The sequence below is a fragment of the Poecilia reticulata genome, chromosome 9, assembly GCF_904066995.2.
Source record: "Poecilia reticulata chromosome 9, P_reticulata-male-v2, whole genome shotgun sequence".
NCBI lineage: Eukaryota > Metazoa > Chordata > Actinopteri > Cyprinodontiformes > Poeciliidae > Poecilia > Poecilia reticulata.
In genome coordinates this window covers 5,305,825-5,324,975 of record NC_088838.1, presented here as the reverse complement: position 1 = coordinate 5,324,975, position 19,151 = coordinate 5,305,825, and the positions used below count along the sequence as shown (strand labels likewise).

Below are 19,151 nucleotides of genomic sequence, written 5' to 3'. Positions count from 1 at the left end.
GTTTTATCCCAAGGTCGTCCAGTTCAGTATTGTAGAATCACAAATACTGATCTCAACCAAGATGGATGAGGAGTGCTGTATAAGTTTTTTTTTCCAGACCTTCCTTGATGAGCAGACTTTGAAACAATTTTATTACTCTTTCCTAACATCATTGACTTGTTCTCTCATCTGTTGTTGAATTTCATTTGAAAGGGTCATGATGTGTTGCTTTTGGAGATCTTTTCGCCTACTTCATGTTGTCAGACAGGTTCTGTTTAAATAATTATCAATATTAATGATTCTTAACCCACCTTTCCCTTTCTGAATAAGCCATATCAGTTTAGATACCTATCCTGTAATAAAATAAAACAAAATTTGAATCCTGATTTTTGTATTTTTCATGCAGTTTAGGTCTAATATTAATAATTATTTATTAACCCGAAGCTTTGTAATATGAGAAAAAGCAAACAAAATATATTAGTAAGCAGGGAAGATATTTTTCACAGTAAGCTAATGTGCTTAAAATATGTGTAAATATTGCAGGTTTTTGAAAAATATTTATTTTTAAGTTATTGATAATCACCGAAATTGAGATGTTTTAATTTATTTTATATGTCCTAACCTTCCTATATAATAATAATAATAATAATAATAATAATAATAATAATAATAATAATAATAATAATAATAATAATAAATGTGTTTATTTTTATTTGGAAGAAAAACAAACTTACGCCGTTATTGCAGGAATGTGACGACACTGAAGCATGATGAAAACATTGTTGTTCTTGCCTAGTAATTTAGCAATAAAACACCCTCGTTTAATGAATGTTTTGATTTTCTTCCGTAGCAGGTGTGTTTTTGGTGCATCTCTTGATACAGCGGTCCCTCGCTCTACCTCCTCACGTGCTCGCTTATTGGATGTCATAGAGGTGTGCGAGGAGCACCAAAATATGGCGCTATCATTTCCAGCCAATAGCCGCTCAGTTTGTAACAGGTTTCTGTTTGCCGTCACGGTGGCGACGGGAACGCGCGTCAGAGACGGGGAAAGGGATTTAGAGGCGTCGGGGTCGCGCTCACCGTGTTTGGCTGGCAAGTGCCTGCTTCACCAGGTTCAGCATTATGGGGGATCCTGGACCCCGAGACGAGATGGACCCTCATCGAGCGACCACAGCACAGGGACCGTGCAGGCGGTTCATACCGGGGTAGAGGAGAGCTTTCATGTGTCAGTAAGTGAGCTGCAGAGGAGGAGGTGTTTTCTGAGAGTCAATCAGAGCTGGAGTCACTGCTTGGTAGGTTAACGAAGGAGAGACGGACGTGAGGAAACTGGGAAGTCGACTTAACTTCACTAAATACCGCATTGAACTGAGCGGAAGCAATGAATAAATTGGTGATTACGAGCCGGTCCGGTCAGCCTGGGCGAATCGGAACAGGCTGGGCTCGTCCAGTGTGAAGTCGGCTCCCATCTGTTGACTTCTCCGCCGGGCGGCGATGTCCGCTTTCTGCCTGGATCTGCAGACGTCTGCCGTGGTTTCAGCACCACTAGAGCTGGACAGCGACTACATGGAGCCGCCGGCCAGCCCCGGCGCTCAGGAGCCCGGCGGCTTTCAGGGCCACCCGCCGCCGCGGCGCGCCGGCTCCGGAGGCCTCGGCACGGCCTTGGAGGAGGAACTGGCCATGATCACCGGGGAGCGGGGAGTCGACGAGGAGCTGGTGGAGCTGGAGGCGCCAGCGGCGGGGCATAGCGTAGACATGCTGTTGCTCCTCCGGCAAAAAGAGAAGGACTTGGTTTTAGCAGCTAAACTGGGCAAAGCGCTGCTGGAGAGAAACCAAGACCTGACCAAGCAATATGAGAAGATGCACAAAGATCTGTGTGAGAAGTTGGAGGTAAACAAGAAACCCCGCTGTAGAAGTTGTGATAGTCTGAAATATAAAAGTTTTCCCGTCAAGTTTGGCCACTTAAACCAACTTAAAGACAGACATGTTTTAACTGGATTGGTTTTAGATGGATAAAGTTGTAATCAATGGTGACAAATGCGTAATTATCTCAAATTACATCTGAGATAATTACATTATCTCAGATGTAATTTTTATAGTGGGGGCTGGGATTTAGTTTATCTTGTTTTCAAAATGCTTTACATGAGCTAAGCGGCAGACTGAGAAAAACACCCACAGATAGAGACTAATCCTGTTTATGTCCTGGACCTGTAGTATCTGCTGGGCATCTGTTCAGCCCTTTGATCCATATTCATCCTTTTGCATGAGCTCAGAGGGGGAAAAAAAGATGCCATAAAAGTCTCACACTGTTTGAAGTTGTTGTTTTTGATTCTCCCTGATCTTTCTTTTTCACGTTGGCTTTTGTCCAAAGAAGAAAATAGTGCAGACTCCATTTAGTTTAACCTCGGACCTAACCATCATAACAACTCCCAATCAAGCTCTACATTCTCAGTGCCTCCCCATTCTTGCTAACATGCTAAAATTGTAAATATTATACAAACTCACTAATACATACACTCCCACACAAACGTTCTCATCCATTAAATCTGTGTTAAGGATGATCACATTTTTGGTTTTTCTTTAGCCAAGATTTCAACATGTGAATAAACGTTTTTACCATGTTTTACATGTAAAACGTTCTAGTTGCAGCTAAACAAAATGTGGAAAAAAAATATAAATTTTCAGTAGTTAGACAAAGTTTAGGCTGAAAACTAGGTTTGCACCAATTAACAATCTTTAAAAAAAACCTGATTTGTCTCCCAAAATTAAGGAAAACAAGGCCGATTTATCAGCTGGTTGATTTAACAATGCTCCTCTACTGAAAACCAGAATGTTATGTTACTCTTCACTTCCTTGTTTCTCACAATTTTTCTTCGTTTGACATTTTCATATTAATTTTTTGTTTCTTTGTCAGTTCTACACTAAATGTCATCAACACTGAGTTTTCTGAACTTCTCTACCACTTTGTTGTAATAATAACTCTGTCAAGGAAAGAATTGTTTATGAAACATAACAGTGTGAGTGAAGTTATAGTCCCATTCTGGGGTGACTGTGGCTCTGTGGGTGGAGTAGTTGTTTTGTAGTTGGAAGGTTATAGGTTCAATTCCAGCTTTCTCCTGTTGCATATTGATACGCCCCCTGGGCAAGGCATCTAACCCCAAGGGCTGTAGCATAAAGCGCTTTGAGTGGTCAAAATGACTTGAAAAGGGCTATATAAGTTCAGTCCATTTACCATTGTTATTTACTTTAGATGCATGCTTGCATGAAATACAGAACATAACCTCTGTCACACTCCTGTCCTCTTCCTCTACACCCAGCACCTGGAGCAGGAGAAACACGAGTTGCGGCGGCGCTTCGAAAGTCGAGAGGGTGAGTGGGAAGGCCGCGTGGCCGAGCTGGAGACGGATGTCCAGCACCTGCAGGGCGAGCTGGAGCGCCACCAGGTCCAGCTGAGGGAGGCGGACAGGGACAAGACCAAGGCCATCAGCGAACTATCTGAACAGAACCATAGGCTGCTGGAGCAACTCAGTAGGGTGAGGAGGAGTGAGTCTGTGTTTGTGTGTGAGTGTGTGTGTGTGTGTGTGTGCGTGTGTGTGTCCACCCTCATGCTTCAGAGGTTACAGCTTTAGGCCACCTGGGCAAATCTGCAAGGAAGATTTAATTAGCTCGGGCTTTGTGTTGTGGGTCACATGGTCCTAATGCTTCCCTTATATGGCCTTCCATCTACGGCACACTTCTTAGGGAAGCACTATGGTGTGTATGGAAGTTTGTATTCTGAAAACAAAAGTTCTCAGAATTCTTAATGTGGCATTATGTGGACATTTTGCTGATTCACACAGTGAACAAAGAATTTGTGGGTTTGTGGTTAGGTTTAGGACTAAGGAGTGAACTGAGTTTAGGGTTGGGTTTATACTCAAGGTGGTTAGGGTTAGGGAAAGTGTCTGGGTTAACCATTAATGCAGTTACTAAAATGATTGGACGTCAATCCAAAGTCTTAACATGGGTAGAAATACAAACGTGTGTGTGCGCGCGTGCGTTTGTGTGTGTGTGTGTGTGCGTCTGTGTGGCCTTGTATTTGATACAGTGCATGGACCATTTAAATGCTACATTGTTTCTTATGGGGCCTAATGTCAGGACCTCATAAGAAGAGGTGCTGTTTTAAGCGGTAGGGGTTAGGTTTACAATTAGTATGTACTGGTTACAGGTAGTTTTAGGGTATTGGTTAGTATTAGGCTATAGGAATTAATGAAGTGAATGTAAAGACTTTTGAAGGTAGAAATACTTACTATGTGTGTATATCTGTATGTGTATGTGTGTTACCTTGGGGCCAAGCTGTTGAGTTTCTGTTTGCTTGGCTGGAATAGCACAGGCTGCTCAGCCAAATGAGTTTTCAGCCCCCTCCCTCCTGTCATGGTGGACCTACCCCTGTTCTGCTGATCTCTCTCACTTAATCTGAATTATGCCAGGTCCTAAATATAAAAGCAGGGCTTCCAATAATTTACGGAGATTGAACTATGCGCTTATGCAATAGCCCTCTGCTCATTGACAGGTGATTTGAGTGCAGTTATTTGTGACTGGCTGAGATGGAACGAAGAGATTCAGAGACAGATGAATGGAGAAATTAATGGGAACAAAGCTTGAGCCGTTTTGGGCCAGACGTCGAAGCTTTATCGTGAAATGGTTCACAGACTGCAGGGTAAGCTGAGGCCGGCTGCGAGGGAAAGATTGATGGAACTGAGAGTGCTAACGTTTTTGCTGCTCTTATTTAAGCCGCTCTAAGAAGCTCAGAGGAACTTCTCAATCTGCTCAGCCGACACCAAGAAATGAACACTTCCTTCAGTCAGGATGGCCACTTGCTAATATAATAGCTCCCAAAACAACATCTATGTTCTTTCATTCTACACTGGGAAGAATGCACTTCCATTCGTGTTATATGGGTTATATACATTATAAAAATTTGAAGATTACGATGGCTTGATAGGGACCTCGTATTTAAAGTAACAGTTCAGCGCGTTTGATACATTTCAGTCAAGAAACAAAACAAAATGTAAACTTCTTTTTTCCCCCCAATTCATTCAGCAGTGTTACAATACTAAAAGTTTTCTGACAATAATTTGCTTTTGTCAATCTGTTGAAGCATTACAAGTGGAGGGTGTAGATAAAGAATAAGCAGACCTGAGTTTATACAATAGCAAAGAAAAACAGATTAAATTATTTTGGAGCTGTGTCAACATATAGACAATCTTGTGCAGATGTACTTGAATGCACCATAGAAGCACCTGTTAGTAGGGGGAAAAGTAAGGACAATTTCCATAAAACAGTTTTTTTTTCTTCATAGACATGGGGAAAAAATGGGGCCCTGTCCTATTTAATTGTTTTTTGAAGTAAAAAATAAATGTTACCATTCCCAGACCAAAAATCACACATCCATATTTGCACTGAACACCCCCATGAACCTGCATGAAATGGTTCGTTTTAGCTTGAAGGTGACGGTGTTAACAGTCAGTACAAGACAAGAACAACTGCTACAGTTACTATGCTGCCAAGAAAAATTATAAAGTGAGGTTTTCAAAGAGAGAGAGAGAGAAAAAGACAAGAGTGTCAATTTGTAGCTCAGTTTTTGTTCAAGAGGTGGGTAGACTGTAAGAGATTATCGACCATTTAGCATAGTTAGCTTAGCTACAGACTACTGTTTGCCTCCGTTTCTCTAGCATTTAATGAACGAAAGGAAAAAAAAATTACCAACATATCCATATATTTAACTTGTACTTGTCCCTTTTACCACACTTAACAGATGAAATCCTTTTTGCAGACGCGATCCTAAGGCCACCAAAATGGATCCCATCAACACCTTGACGGCTGCTAGAAATTTGAGACAAAGGGCAACCTTTGGAAAGTTCAACTCTCACCGGATATTACTCTTTTTATGTTTCTCCAATCCGAACTGTTTGCAAATTCAACTTTTCCAGAAATTAGTGCTACATTTTCTGAGGACAATTTACATTGGTCAATAACCCCAATTTACATGATTTTGGAAATTTGGGGGGAACTGGAGCACCCGAAGAAAACCCCCACTAACACTCGGAGAATGCATCAGGATGCAAGATGCATCAGGAAATTCAAGATTCTCTAATAGATGTTCCAGATCCATGGACGCAGGGTGATAAGTGGTTTTTACAGGAATAGTGTAGTTTTCCCCGTTTGGTTCTTGATGCCTGGCCACTTTTCTTCTTAGAGATCCTAGTTCATCTCTGTCTTGGAGCTCCGTTTTCAGATTTTCCACTGTGCACCCTGGAAGTGATTATAGCTCGTCTGAGAGACTCTGAATCAGAAAACTCTTCTCCTGTCAGTAGTTCTCTCTTCATCTCCCTGAGTCTTTTCTGCCCTTGTAACTCAGTTTTTGTATTCTCCAGTTCTCTTTGCATGTAGACTAGCTTTTGGTTCTCCTTAAACCATCTTGCTCTCTCCTTTTCCAAAAGAGAGCCAAGTCTCTGGATCTCTCTCTGTAACTCAATGGGAAGCTTTCTGTTCTCAGTCCAGCCTTGCAGATACTGTCCAGCTCTCCATGCTCCATGCTGGGGTCTCATCTCACCGTTGGAGGAATGTGGCCTTTGGTTCGACATGTTGGAAAAAACAATGTTTGTTAAAATCCTTTTTGATCTGCAAACGATCTCAATGTTCAACTTTGAAAGAGCTTTGCGAACGTCTGAACTTGTCAGTAGTGCAGCAAGCAATGACAAGAATGTAGAAGTTTGTTACATACATACAGAGCTGATGACATCACAAGCAGGACTCTAGTTGTGACATCACAGAGTTTCCCTTCATCTTTGGAATGATGATGTGAGTGTTTGAGAACTCTACCACACTGACCAACCAACCTCCACCATCATCCTCCTCCTCACCTTCCTACCCCCCATATTGGAATTGGGATGGGTTATATAGTGTTAGGGTGGCTCTGATTTATTCTTTCTGTACATTTTTGTTCATGGTTATTTTTTGTTGAGGCATTGCATCTTAGGACAGTTGTCCCCTCTGGTTTTGGATGACATACAGTTGGAGGTTTTTTGCTCTTTCTCTTTTAGTTTTGGGCAGTTGGTATGATGCGTATCCATGGCAATACTTTTTTAGGTATATTTTTACGACCGGGAGACGCTAATCATTATCTCAAAAGCTCAAATAGTGAACTAACTACTGCCACCTGTACTACAACCACAAATCTCATGAGGCTTGAAAAGAAGTTTTTGTTCATGCAGAGCAGAGAAAATGTCTTCCATAGTTTGTAATGGACAAGAATCATATCCCCAAACCCAACATCTTTCTGCCCAGCTTTCAAACCAAACAGCCAGAGAGATATTTACAGTAGAGGCAGATTAGATTGATTTACCAGGTCATTACAACAACTTATGGTGTCATCCAAGACTTGTGATTGTGGGATATTGTGTCTGCAATAGGGATATTGAAGTGTTAGCATGTCATGACAGCAACACTGTCTTTAGAAGAATGATTGATACTGGAGATGATCCTTCCTGCCCACAGCAACAACATCCACCAACTCTTTGAAGATACTTGGTGGATATTACAACAGTTAATTTCCATTTAAATCTTGCGGATGCATATTGGATCACTGGCAATACAAATATTTTTCTAATTCTGACATGTATCAAGTAGTTATCAGTAAATTCTACACATTTCTGCAGTCAGAGGAATATGGGAAAAGCTTAAAAATAGTGGCACATTTATGTCTTTAAGTAATAATTACCATTTTTGGAGTGTATTATATTACGCAGCTCATATTAGCTTAGCATAAAGATCTTGAAATGTAATGTGTCAATCATGATTGGCCTTGTTTATCTGTTCATTGAACCCTGAAGAGCAAATATTCAGTACAGCGAGTCAAAGTGGGCTTCTTTATAACATCCTCGTCAGAAACTACTAGTTACTGTTGGTTACACTGTCTCTGTTGGCTTATGGAGATACATGTTTTTTAAAGGGGCCCAATTAAATTTTTTGTCATGGCAGGATTCCTGGCGATGCCTTTGCCTGTTAGCAACAGGTGAAAGTATTAGAGGCTTGTTGCTCCAACCCCTGAATAAAGATTTTAATTTCATTCTTTATTTAATGTAAACACCGCATTTGCAAAATTGTATGTTGGAGGCAAAGTTTTGCGCACATTTGTAACAGAAATGTAACTACAAACATGTAGATACGTTTACCTTTCATAATTAGGGAAACGTACCTCTCATAATTACACCACTGATAGCCGTTGCTGTCAGTGGTGTAATTAATATCACAGTGATCTGCTTGTTCCCATAGGAGCAGAAATGCTGCTCAGATTGTCTGTGAAATTCAGACAATCTGCATAAAGATTAAAAACAGTAAATGCTCAGATTCATTTCTACCCAGATGTCTGTTTTGTAGTTTGGCACTGAGAACTAATGGCGATGGAAAAAGTGCCTCCGGAGCTCAATACAGAGGTGCTTTGATAACCTTGTCAGCTGTGATTCAACTGATAAAATGTGTGTGTGTGTGCGTGTGTGTGTGCCTGTGTGTTGTTCTCTTGGGAGAAGCAGTGATATGCTGCGAGGCACCTGCAGCTCCGTGTGGAACAAAGACTCCATGAGGAGGAGGTTTAACCCCTGGTCTGCGGGTGTGCAGAGGATCTTCCTGTCACATCTTAATCCGATTTATCCAGCTCCTGTCCACACAAAACCCCACTCCCAACCGGTTGCCATAACATCATCACCTCATCAGACTCTGGTCTTCCCTTTTCTTTTCAGCTGTGGATGGCTGCAAAAGCAAAAACACTTAACTTAATTAAATGTTTAATCTAGTTGATAGCCGGTTGTTGGAATGTGGAAAGATTTTCCCGGGGAATGTTGTGATTGGTGGGGCGACGGCACATTCTGTGGTCTCTGCAAGTCCTTGAAATTGGTGCCGGCTAATTGAATGCATCGATTCGGATGGCGTGATTCAGTGAGCTGGGGAGGCCAGGGGAAACCTGCAGGGTAATAGAGAAAATAAGGTCAGCACCGCTGCTCCGGTTTTCATTTTTTTGTGTATGTTTTTTGTTCTCTCTTCCCTTTCTGTCCAGATTCATTACTAAGCAACGGGCCGTGACTAAGTAATAGTAACATGTTACACATTCAGTCTGAATGCAGGGAGTGCTAGACCAGCCTGAGGGGACCTAGGAGATGTGAAGCCACCAGAGACTTCCTGCTATTCTCATCTGCCCTTCCCTTCCTCTCTCTCATAGTTGACTCTTTGATCAGAATAAGATTGTTCCACTTCAGATGATTCTGTAGGTTCTCTTGTTAACCCCGTTTGGCGTTCTTAGTAAAAATCCTAAAGAGAGCTGACGGCTTTTACCAGAGCAAGAGTGGTAGCATGAGAACAAATGAAAGTTTGATTTCTGTAATCATTTGGTGAAAGAGGAAAATAAATCACCAAGAACAATCAATAAGTTTGGACATTGAACCTTCTTTTGCCCGTGTCGAGAATCATGACCCCAGAGTCTTAGCAGTGGCTTGGTGGAACTTTTACTGGATGTTTGCCTTGGCAAACCATCAGAAGTGGTTCTGTCTAGTTTGGTTCTTCACCTGTTTATCAGCTTTATTGTACCTTTATTACCTGCAATTCCTAAAAACAAGCGACAAAAACTGAGCTAATCCCCCGTGTTCGCAAAACGTGGTGATATTTATAACAGTCGTCAAACTACGGCTCCTACAGCATATTTAAAATAAAACGATTGACCAATATAAGTAGAAATTTGTCCCTTCTTGCATCTTGACAGAACTAACAGAAACTAAACTGTTTATAGATTTGTATAATGGAGAATTTATCAAACATCAGTTTTCAAATATTTATTTTAAGTCGTATTTAATAGATATATCTAATAACAATTGATGGCGCTACTAATATTTTTGTGTCAGATTTCTCCTTGTCATTGGGATAAAATGGTTTTCTGGACACAATGAATCACATAGCGACCAATAGGCGCCGTCCAGTCCAGTAATACATATCAATTAGCAGGAGAATGAAAGATGTAAAAAATAATTAACGATACTACATTAATATTGATTAATCAACTATATATATATATATATATATATATATATATATATATATATATATACTGCCACCCCTGAAAAAATCCCTGCCCCCCTCTTGCCACCCCATGAATATTTTTCTAGATCCGCCCCTGATTATAATCACCATAGTACCACAAAATATTGTGAGAAAACTACGTTTTTTTTGTGTGTCCTCTTCAAGCTAACTGCTAACATTAAGTCTTATAACTTTCCTACAGCTGTGGCCTTCCTCTCGCCACTGATTTGTGGAGAGCTGATCCCCTTCACAGATTCTCCCAGCTGAGTTGTGAATCTGTGTAGTTCCTACGATGTTCCCATGGGCCCTTCGGCTGTTTCTCTGAGTAATGTTCTACTTGCCTTACCATTTTTTGTTGATGGGTTGAACAGAGCCTTGTAAGATGCTCAAAGTTTGGGGTATTACGTTCTAACCTAAACTGGCATTTAACTTCACAACTGTCTCTTTTTGGTCCTTGATTTTCATGACAACGTTTGTTCTCTAAGAAATCCCTGAGACCTTTCTAGAACAACTGTATTTATATAAATTACACCCAGAGCAACTGTTTCCTAGTTGGGTGTTTCCCCAATGTGGTGGTTGGCACTGAATTTTTATTTAAAGGTATTGGAATACAGGGAGCTGAATACAAATGCATATCATACTTTTCAGATTTTTACATATACAAAGAATTGAAGGGGCAGTATTATGAAAGTGACCATGTTGTAATGTTATTGTCTCGTCAAAAACATATCTGGCATGTTGCCTTGATTCTTTCATGCATGTTTGAGAAATCCTTTAATCTCCCATGGCAACCTTTCAGGGGTGCATAAACCCCTGGGTGGACCAAGCTCCTATTCAGAGCTGCAATTTCCAAAGCATTCCAGATCAGACATTCCTGCGGGACCCCCCTCTCAGCTCCTTCAGACTAGCCAGAAGCAATTAGGGAACAGCTGGTCAAACTGCGCATCATCTGAACTCATTTTAGGAGCTGATTCTCAGTGCAACGCTGGTAAAAACATTAAAGAATTAATGTTTTGCTCTTCCTGAAACTCCTGAAACTCCTGAAGGCGGAGTTTCAGGAAGAGCAGGAGCTTCTTAAAGCGACAAAGACCCAATTTGAAGGCATTAAATTACAAAATCAATTTTCTTTTAAGTTATACTTGATGTATATAGCATTTTTAAAACAACGTATAAATGATATCACAGCAGGTAAAGTGAATTGATCTAAAGAAGAAGAGTATTTTTGTAAAAAGTATTGCGACTAATGAACTCATTTATAACAGTAACTAAAAACAAATGACAGGAAATCACATTGGCACTTGCTGTTTGATTAAATCGATGCCTTACATTTAACACACTGAACACACTAAATGTCCTAGAATGTGTGTGTGTGTGAGTGTGCTGGTCTTTGTGTCAGCCAATCTCATTGAACCTAATCAGATCAGAGTAAAGCAGCAGGAAGGGGACCTTTCTGTAATTACATCACCCCAGAGGCTCTGAGGAGGCTGGACATGCACCGACCCCAGCTTCAGCGTCCTCACGCTTTATGGCTTTGCTCCGATTTACTGGACTGACTGAATTAAGTGCTGACAGCAGCCACCGGGGGCTCATCATTGCTTATTTGTTGCTATAGTGAAAAAGTAATTTCAATTCCTGCTTACTTAGTAGAGTTTAACACACTGCATGCGACTGAGCCTGGGAATCAGATGGACATAAGAGCTGCTTGACATAAACAAACCAAAAATTTTACAAAATGATTTAAACTAGAGAACAAAAAGCAAAACTTCAAAAATAATAAAAACGTCCCACTGGTTTGGAGCTGCCTTTGATTCATAATTACAGAAACATTAATCAATATGTTTGATGTATATTTGCTTGATTTTAATTGGTTACTGTATTATGTTTTTATGGTGTGAAGCACTTTGAACTGTTGTTGTTGAAATGTACTACACAGATAAACCTGCCTTAAAACTGCAGTAAGTAATTTTTATAGAATTTTTTTTTTACATATTTGTTCAAACTGTCATATTGTGACAGTGTGTTATGAAACAGATAATATGTGAAATGATCAATCTCCTCCATCTCCTGCCTGTCTGAAGAAACTCACTGCTCCCGACCAAAATCAACCAATAAGAGCAAGGAGGAGGGGCTTAGTGCGGTAAATCAAGCTCATGTACTCACAGAGAGACAACTCACCGTTACAGGAAAACCATTTATCTGCTGTCATCGTTGGCCAAGCTAATTGTCCTTAGAATTCACCACAGGCTGTACAATAACAAGGATGGGCAGCACCAACACCACTGTGATGGACAATTAGCTCATGTACTAAGACCCTCCTCCTGAATTTGATCTTCTTTATACTTAGCACTAGGTCAAGGCAGAGCAGTAACATTTTTCCACAGATTATCTGCCTCATAAACTGTCCTGGCATAGTGACAGTTTCAACAAATAAGTAAAAATACATTTTTATAAAAGTTACATGCTGCACAGCAAAAAGCCCAGTGTTAATGTAACTCTGAAGAGTGTGGACTATATAAGCACTGAAAAAGTGTTAATATCAACTCTGTGGGAGTTAACAACACTGTTATGTTGTTAACTCCCACAGAGTTGATATTAACACTTTGAAGAGTGTGGGCCTTATAAACACTGAAAGAGTTCAATTAACACTGGGCTTTTTGCTGTGCGCAGCTTTAAAAGTATAGCCATAAGCAGTGAAACAAGTAGTCATATGCGGACATATCTAGAAATGTGAGATCATCCAAACAGACTAAAAAAAGAAAAGAAGGAAATGTAGTGTTGCAGTGCCTGACATCAGCGGTCACCTCTTGTATCGAAGGCATTAGTCCTCATCTGGGGTTAGATTTCTTTGGACCTTTGCTCCATGTTTTCCCCTTTTCGGTGTCTGATTAATGTGAGTAAAGGTCACAAGTGCCACAGAAAGTGCAACCAGGAAAACTGCGAATACCTCAACTCCAGACGTGACCCTGAATGTGGCACAATCTCACTTTATATCATCTTGTGTTGGAGTCTCAGTGACACAATGTTTCCTTCCACGTTAAACTCAAGCAGGATTTTTTCTCTGCTCCTTCTACAGCCTGCTGTCAGAGGGAATCTGTCCAGGTTTCAGAGCAGAGCATCTGCATCCAGTCAGTGCAAAGCGTTGCTCTCAGCACGGTGGTTGTCGGGCCGACCTGTTGTCGCCCACAGCAGCTAGAACGACAGGTCCAAACCGGATTGGGACTGTCTGACTGTGACTCCTGAAAACTCCAGAAAACAACCTGACCGGCGTGTCGCATCCTCACCACTTCTCTCTGGTTGCTATGACAACCAGGGTGACATGCAAATTGTGGCGTTGCCATGGGAATGCGCTTTCCTGAATGGCACCGTGATACAGAGTGTTCGGATGCGAGGGTGCGTCACCTCAGACCCCCTGACGCATGAGTCACGTCCGGCAGCCTCGGAGGGGAACCGACACTCTGATAACGTCAGAGATGGGAGAGCTTTGGGTTCCTTCCTTCCCCCCAGTTTTTTTTCTTCTCTTTTCTTTTCTCTTCTTTTCTTTTTATCCTTGTTTGGCCTCTTTCACTGATAATCTGGAATCTGAGGAATTTAGCCACAGATTTGGCGACTGTACTAGCCCGAGGTCAACCTCGTAGTTTTCCAGTGTGATCTCTAAATCGGTCTGTTTACTGGGCCAGTGGGTCAGATGCCACGTTACCACGGTGACCTGATCGGTCGCTGCGACTGGGCCCAGCCAGCTGCACGGCATGGTTTAAAGTGCACATCTGTTCCTCTGAAGGCAGAGCGGATTAAAGGCATGAGCTCATGATAGTGATTTAGACACAGATTGTAACTCTGTGTCCAGTCTCTAACTGGGTTCTCACATCTGGATCTCAGTCTGATGTTTTTACAAGCTTGTAACTGGAGTTGATGTAGTCTGGAACCAAACTTTTTTTCTTTTTACGTAAAATTGACTTTTCTTTTGCTTTACATCATGTTATAATGTTTTTCCCTCATCAAGAACATACCTGGAGTGTTGACTTGATTCTTTCATACATGTCTGAGAAATCCTTTAATCTCCATGGCAACCATTTAGCTGGTTGGACCTAGCCCCGCCTTCTACAAAGAAGCTCCTGCAGTTTCCAAGCTTTCCGACTTTCCACCTCACAGAGCACCTTTGCCCCCCTCAGCTCCTTCAGACTAACCAGAGCAATTAGCAATCCACCACTGTGGAACTGCTGAGCTCATTATAGGAGCTACTTTAAAGGGTTAATAGAGGAGCCATGTTGTGATGACGTCCACAAGGTGAAGTTTCTGAAAGAGCAGGAGTTTTTAAAGAGACAAAGGCCCAATTTCAAGGCGTTAAATTATGAAGTAAAATTTTTTTTAGTCATATTTGATTTTTGTAGGATTTTTTAAATAACTGAAGGTAACAGTTACTTGATTGTCCTATAAAATGGCACACTGGGCTCTTCTGCCAGAGAAATTCAGCATAAGCAGAGCCTGTCATGTGAAACACAATGCAATATTTATTAAGACAAACAGGCACAAATTAGAGAAAGTAATGAACCAAAGTATTTGATTGGCGCAGTTAGTTACTGAACCACACATCCAGTGAATTGACTGACGCTGTAGTAAACATGAGGGAAAGATATCGGGAATGAAACTCATCAAAACGCAGAGCAATGAAATACAAAATCAGGCTGGAAAATAGAATCATAACTCCAAAAAAACAAACTATAAACCATTAATCAAAATAAATTTACTAATCATGTAAGTCAAGGAAAAAGCTGGCATAGAAGTAAAAAATGTTTTCCTTTCTTCCATCTTTTCTGGTTTATTTGCGTCCGTGTGGTGACAGGAGACTGACCGTTCTTTCTGCAGTAACGTCTAAGGGACCAAAGATCACAGCTTGACCTTTTGCTCCTGCCCTTTATACTCTAAACCTATTCCGGATGTCTTGAATAATTTAGGATTTATTTACACAACACAGTGAACTACCCCTTTTTAATTTAAAGATGCTAGTATTCATCAGTGCATTTTTTCCTGCTAACAGTGTAATGAACAATAAAAACAAAGCTGGGTGGTGAAGTATGGATTTTTGCTGCAGGATTTTACAAAATGGAAACCTTTAAAAAGCACACGATAAAAAAAGGCTTATTCTGCTTTGTGTATTTATGGATCGATGACATCACAAAAGGGAGAAGTATTTAGATGACATTGGTAAACAATGACCCAGACATATTCAGCACAGCCAGAAATCTAACTGGCTTGAATATGTTTCTATTATGATTGAAATGTTCCATTTGATTTGTTTTAGTTTGCATTCTCTTCCTGTACAAATGCATAAATGTAAGCTTCCTAAATAATTTTTTTCAGTGCAGCGTGTATAAAGTCTGAACTTCAAAAGGAAGCTCCTGTAGTTTCCAAGCTTTCTAACCTTCGGAGCACCCTTACCCACTCAGCTCCTTCAGGCTAGTCAGCAGCAATTAGCAATCTACCACTTAGCATTGGCTGAGCTCATTATAGGAGCTACTTCTCAGTGAAAAGCCAGTAAAAACCTTCTTAAGGGTTAATAGAGGAGCCATGTTGTGATGACTTCCTGAAGGTGGACTGTCAGAAAGGATAAGAGTTTTTTTTAAAGAGACAGAGGCCCAATTTCAAGGTGTTAAATTACAAAGTAAAATTTCCTTTAAGTTATATTTGATATACATAGCATTTTCATAACAACTGAAGGTATCATGGTTACTAGATTGTGCTATAAAATGCTACTATGTTCCTGGAACATACATAATGCTTCCCCTTTAAATTGGACTCTATTTAGGAAAATACAGTTACATTGGCAGTTATGACAACGCCAGCAGTCACTTCCTCCATGCCTATGTGGCCCTGATCCCACCTGCTCAATAAGCTGTGATGACACAGGGATTTAGCAGTGATTGCTTTTCTGTTAGATGCTTTAATAAAGACCGTGACAAACGATGCTGTTAAGGGGGTCCAGCTATCAAATGCACCACTTTCTGGAACAAACTGTGACAATTACCGGAACAAATCTACATAAATGTGTTATTTAGCAGTGAACTGAGTATCTGCCATGTCTCGTCATTCTGTCCTCATGCAGGCTGCAGACGTGGAGAGGCAGCTGTCCACTCAGGTCCATTCATTACGGGACGACTTCAGGGAGAAGAGTGTGTCTACAAGGCAGCACATGACACGCCTGGAGACGCTGCAGGCAGAGGTCAGCCGCGCTCTGCAGCTTTTACTCTTACATTTCACTCACAGATGTTATGATCTGAAACTTGGAGCATGTGATGCTGGAAGGAGTTCTTGTGCATAAATGCAGAGATCATAGAGAATTTCTGGATGATTTCTGATCACCAATTTTTAGCTGATACTGATTTCTCTTAATAATATGTTTTGTACTTTCTGCCTTAAAATTGTAACTACCTTATTTGTGGTGAAATAAAACAATGATTCCTCTAAAAGAGACAAATCTGACAACTGTCCAAAATCCTGACATGCTGGGATTCATTTGGTTACGTTCACATTTCTGTTTCTAATAACTTCAGTGTCTATCTTAATATTGGAATGAAGCCAACCCCAGGAAAGGCGGAGGGTGGATAGATTGATGGATAAATGGATGAAATAATTTTTTATATATATATTTGTTAATACTGTCACTATGTCCTGATTGTATGAGACATAATCTGTGAACAAATTGAGCTCCTCTGCCTCCTTCCTGTGGCTCTACCGCCATCTGCAGAAACACATCACTCCTGATCAGAAACAGCCAATCAGAGTCAGGGATTTCCAAAAAACTGCCAACGTTTCCTAATCCAGCATGTTCCACAACAGACGGAACAAAACTCCTAAGATGAAAGCTTTACTCTAATACGTTCAACTTCCTGCGACCTGCTAGTGTCTGACGCTGCGTTATGACAGACTGAATCAAAAGCAGACATGATTCTGTTGGATACATCATCTTGGCGGACTTCATTTTTAAACACCTCAGTGATACAGCTAACAGTCTTCTTCACTCAGTACCAGCTTCCACATAAAGAATGTTGTTTTACTAGTGGCCGGTTAGCGATTAAGTTTCCTGCTGTTACTGATTGAAAAACTCAGTTTATGCTGCAAAACCTTGAGATTTTGCATTTCTGATGAGAGGTGCAGATTAAAACTCCTTGTAAAACATAATTCAAATAAGTCATTATTTCTGGCATACTGTTTGCTAAAGAAAAAAAAGAGTAGAAAATAAGTTTAGACTGTAGCTGATGTTTGCTTTAAAGTTTCCAGTCAGTTTAATTCTCAGAGGACAGACGACAAGGATGAGATTATTACTGATTATTACTCTCGTCTTCTTTTATCTTAACATTTCTGTCTCTGTTGCTGCTTCCCTCTCCTGTTGTCTCGGCTGGAGCAGCAAGGGCTAGAAGTGAGTGGTTCCGTCAGACTGCATGCTGCATGTGACGTCTGTGTCCCTCTTTACAGTGTTGCCTCAAACAAGTTCCCTGTTTTCAGGGAACATCCTTCATGTTTAGGTCAGGTAGATGTCATGATAACATACTCAATTCCATTCGCTGGTGTCTTTTTTTCTGGCATCAATCATGGCAAATGTGTCAACAGAAGCAGGAGGTGTGGTAATGATATGTGTTGATGAGGAGCTCTGCGAGTTCAGCTTTTCTGTTGCAGCGAGAAAACACCCAGACTGCAGAGCCTGCGCTATAATTGGGCGAAGAGGCTACTGCTCTATATTTAGCCGAGATGCTGCAATGTCTGGATGCTCCCACTTTCCCTGCGAGTTGCCTTCGTATGACATGTGCCGATGACTAACGGCTTTCCAGTCTGTTTCGCATAAAAACACATATTTTAAAAAAGGTAAAAACCCAGGATGCCCCAGCGTAGAACTTCAAACGGCAGAGAAGCACAACAGATCCGCCTTCGAGCGGCCGCTTTGTGAAGTAGGCTACCAGATGTAGGTCAGGGGATAAAAAGGAACAAGATGTGATTATTGTTTAATGGGGGGGAGCTGCTCGGGCAGATTCAGGGGGGAAAACAGTTGTTATTTTGAAAGGATTCGGTTGAAGGCCGTTGAAGTTTCAGGGTAATGAACAGGCTCAAACCAAGCTTTGTGTAGATGCTTAAGGATACCAGAGCATTCCTGAGGACGAGGGCGGCAACCGACACCCACGCTCGTGCTAGGCAATACACATTCTTCAGACCAGTGGGAGTACTTTTTAATCTTGTGCAAGAGCCCAGCTTGCTCCAGAGGTAAAAAAACAAACAACAAAAAAAAACAAATGTAGCCTTTAATCAGTTCCATGACTTGATTTTCTGCGAGCAACCAAGTTTCTCCACTCAGCTCTCGGTATTCCGCTGCGTAGCGTCTAACCACCTCCGTGTGACATGTTAGATTAAGATGCTGTCGGAGAGGAAGATGGAGCTGGAGCGCCGGGTGACCGCCATGATCGAGGAGAACGAGCTGCTGCAGAACACCGTGGACGACCTGCGGGAGCGGACGCTGGTGCTTGAGAAGCAGTGCCACGAGAAGGACCTTCAGGTGAATCCAGGCCAAAGGGGTCTTAATAGCTATTTAGTCTAATTCAGTAGTTGGGACCAAACATTTTGAATGTGACAAGATTTTGCTTGCTTTTCCACAAACTTTTCTGCTCCTGTCTTGTTGGATGTTTTTTTGTCAGCTGTGTTTCTGGTGTAGTGAAGTTCAATAGAACCAGTTTCAGGACTTTTTTTTTACTGGGAAATAGATCAAGTTCTTGCAAAGAGGCAGACAGTTTTCAGTGTATTTGAGTTTTTTTAAATCCACAATTTTAACATTTTAACCTTGTTGATCTCATTCTTTATTAATTTCATCACTGAGCCCTTTCCGTCTTAAGGCATTGCCACACAGCAAAGGTCTCAGGGGGCCACTGATGTGACACAGGCCGGTGGAAACGCTCACTGTTATCTGGAAAGTTCCTTTTCCAGATGTTAAAACAAGCTGTGCAAAATAAGAAAACAACTTTAGTTATAGTTTTCTTGGAGGGAAGGGACCTCTGTGCTGCCTGTTTTAACACAAGGCGAAAATAAGTACA

General features: G+C 41.2%; 1 protein-coding gene across 4 annotated transcripts in view; it reads left to right on the top strand.

Annotated features, from left to right (window-relative positions):
- The first annotated feature begins 736 nt into the window (after positions 1–736).
- bicdl1 (BICD family like cargo adaptor 1) overlaps positions 737–19,151 on the top strand; it is a 31,075-nt gene continuing 12,660 nt past the window's right edge. For 3 of the 4 annotated variants that reach the window (XR_014089172.1, XR_534358.3, XM_008417271.3), the window contains exons 1-5: positions 737–1,866; positions 3,294–3,509; positions 16,181–16,297; positions 17,483–17,494; positions 18,473–18,619. Coding sequence is in view for 2 of the 4 variants with exons in the window: in XM_008417271.3 (XP_008415493.1) it covers positions 1,471–1,866; positions 3,294–3,509; positions 16,181–16,297; positions 17,483–17,494; positions 18,473–18,619 (888 nt within the window). In the remaining 2 variants the exon portion in view is untranslated. The remainder of the gene's footprint in view (positions 1,867–3,293; positions 3,510–16,180; positions 16,298–17,482; positions 17,495–18,472; positions 18,620–19,151) is intronic. The other variant, XM_008417272.3, reaches the window with a different exon arrangement.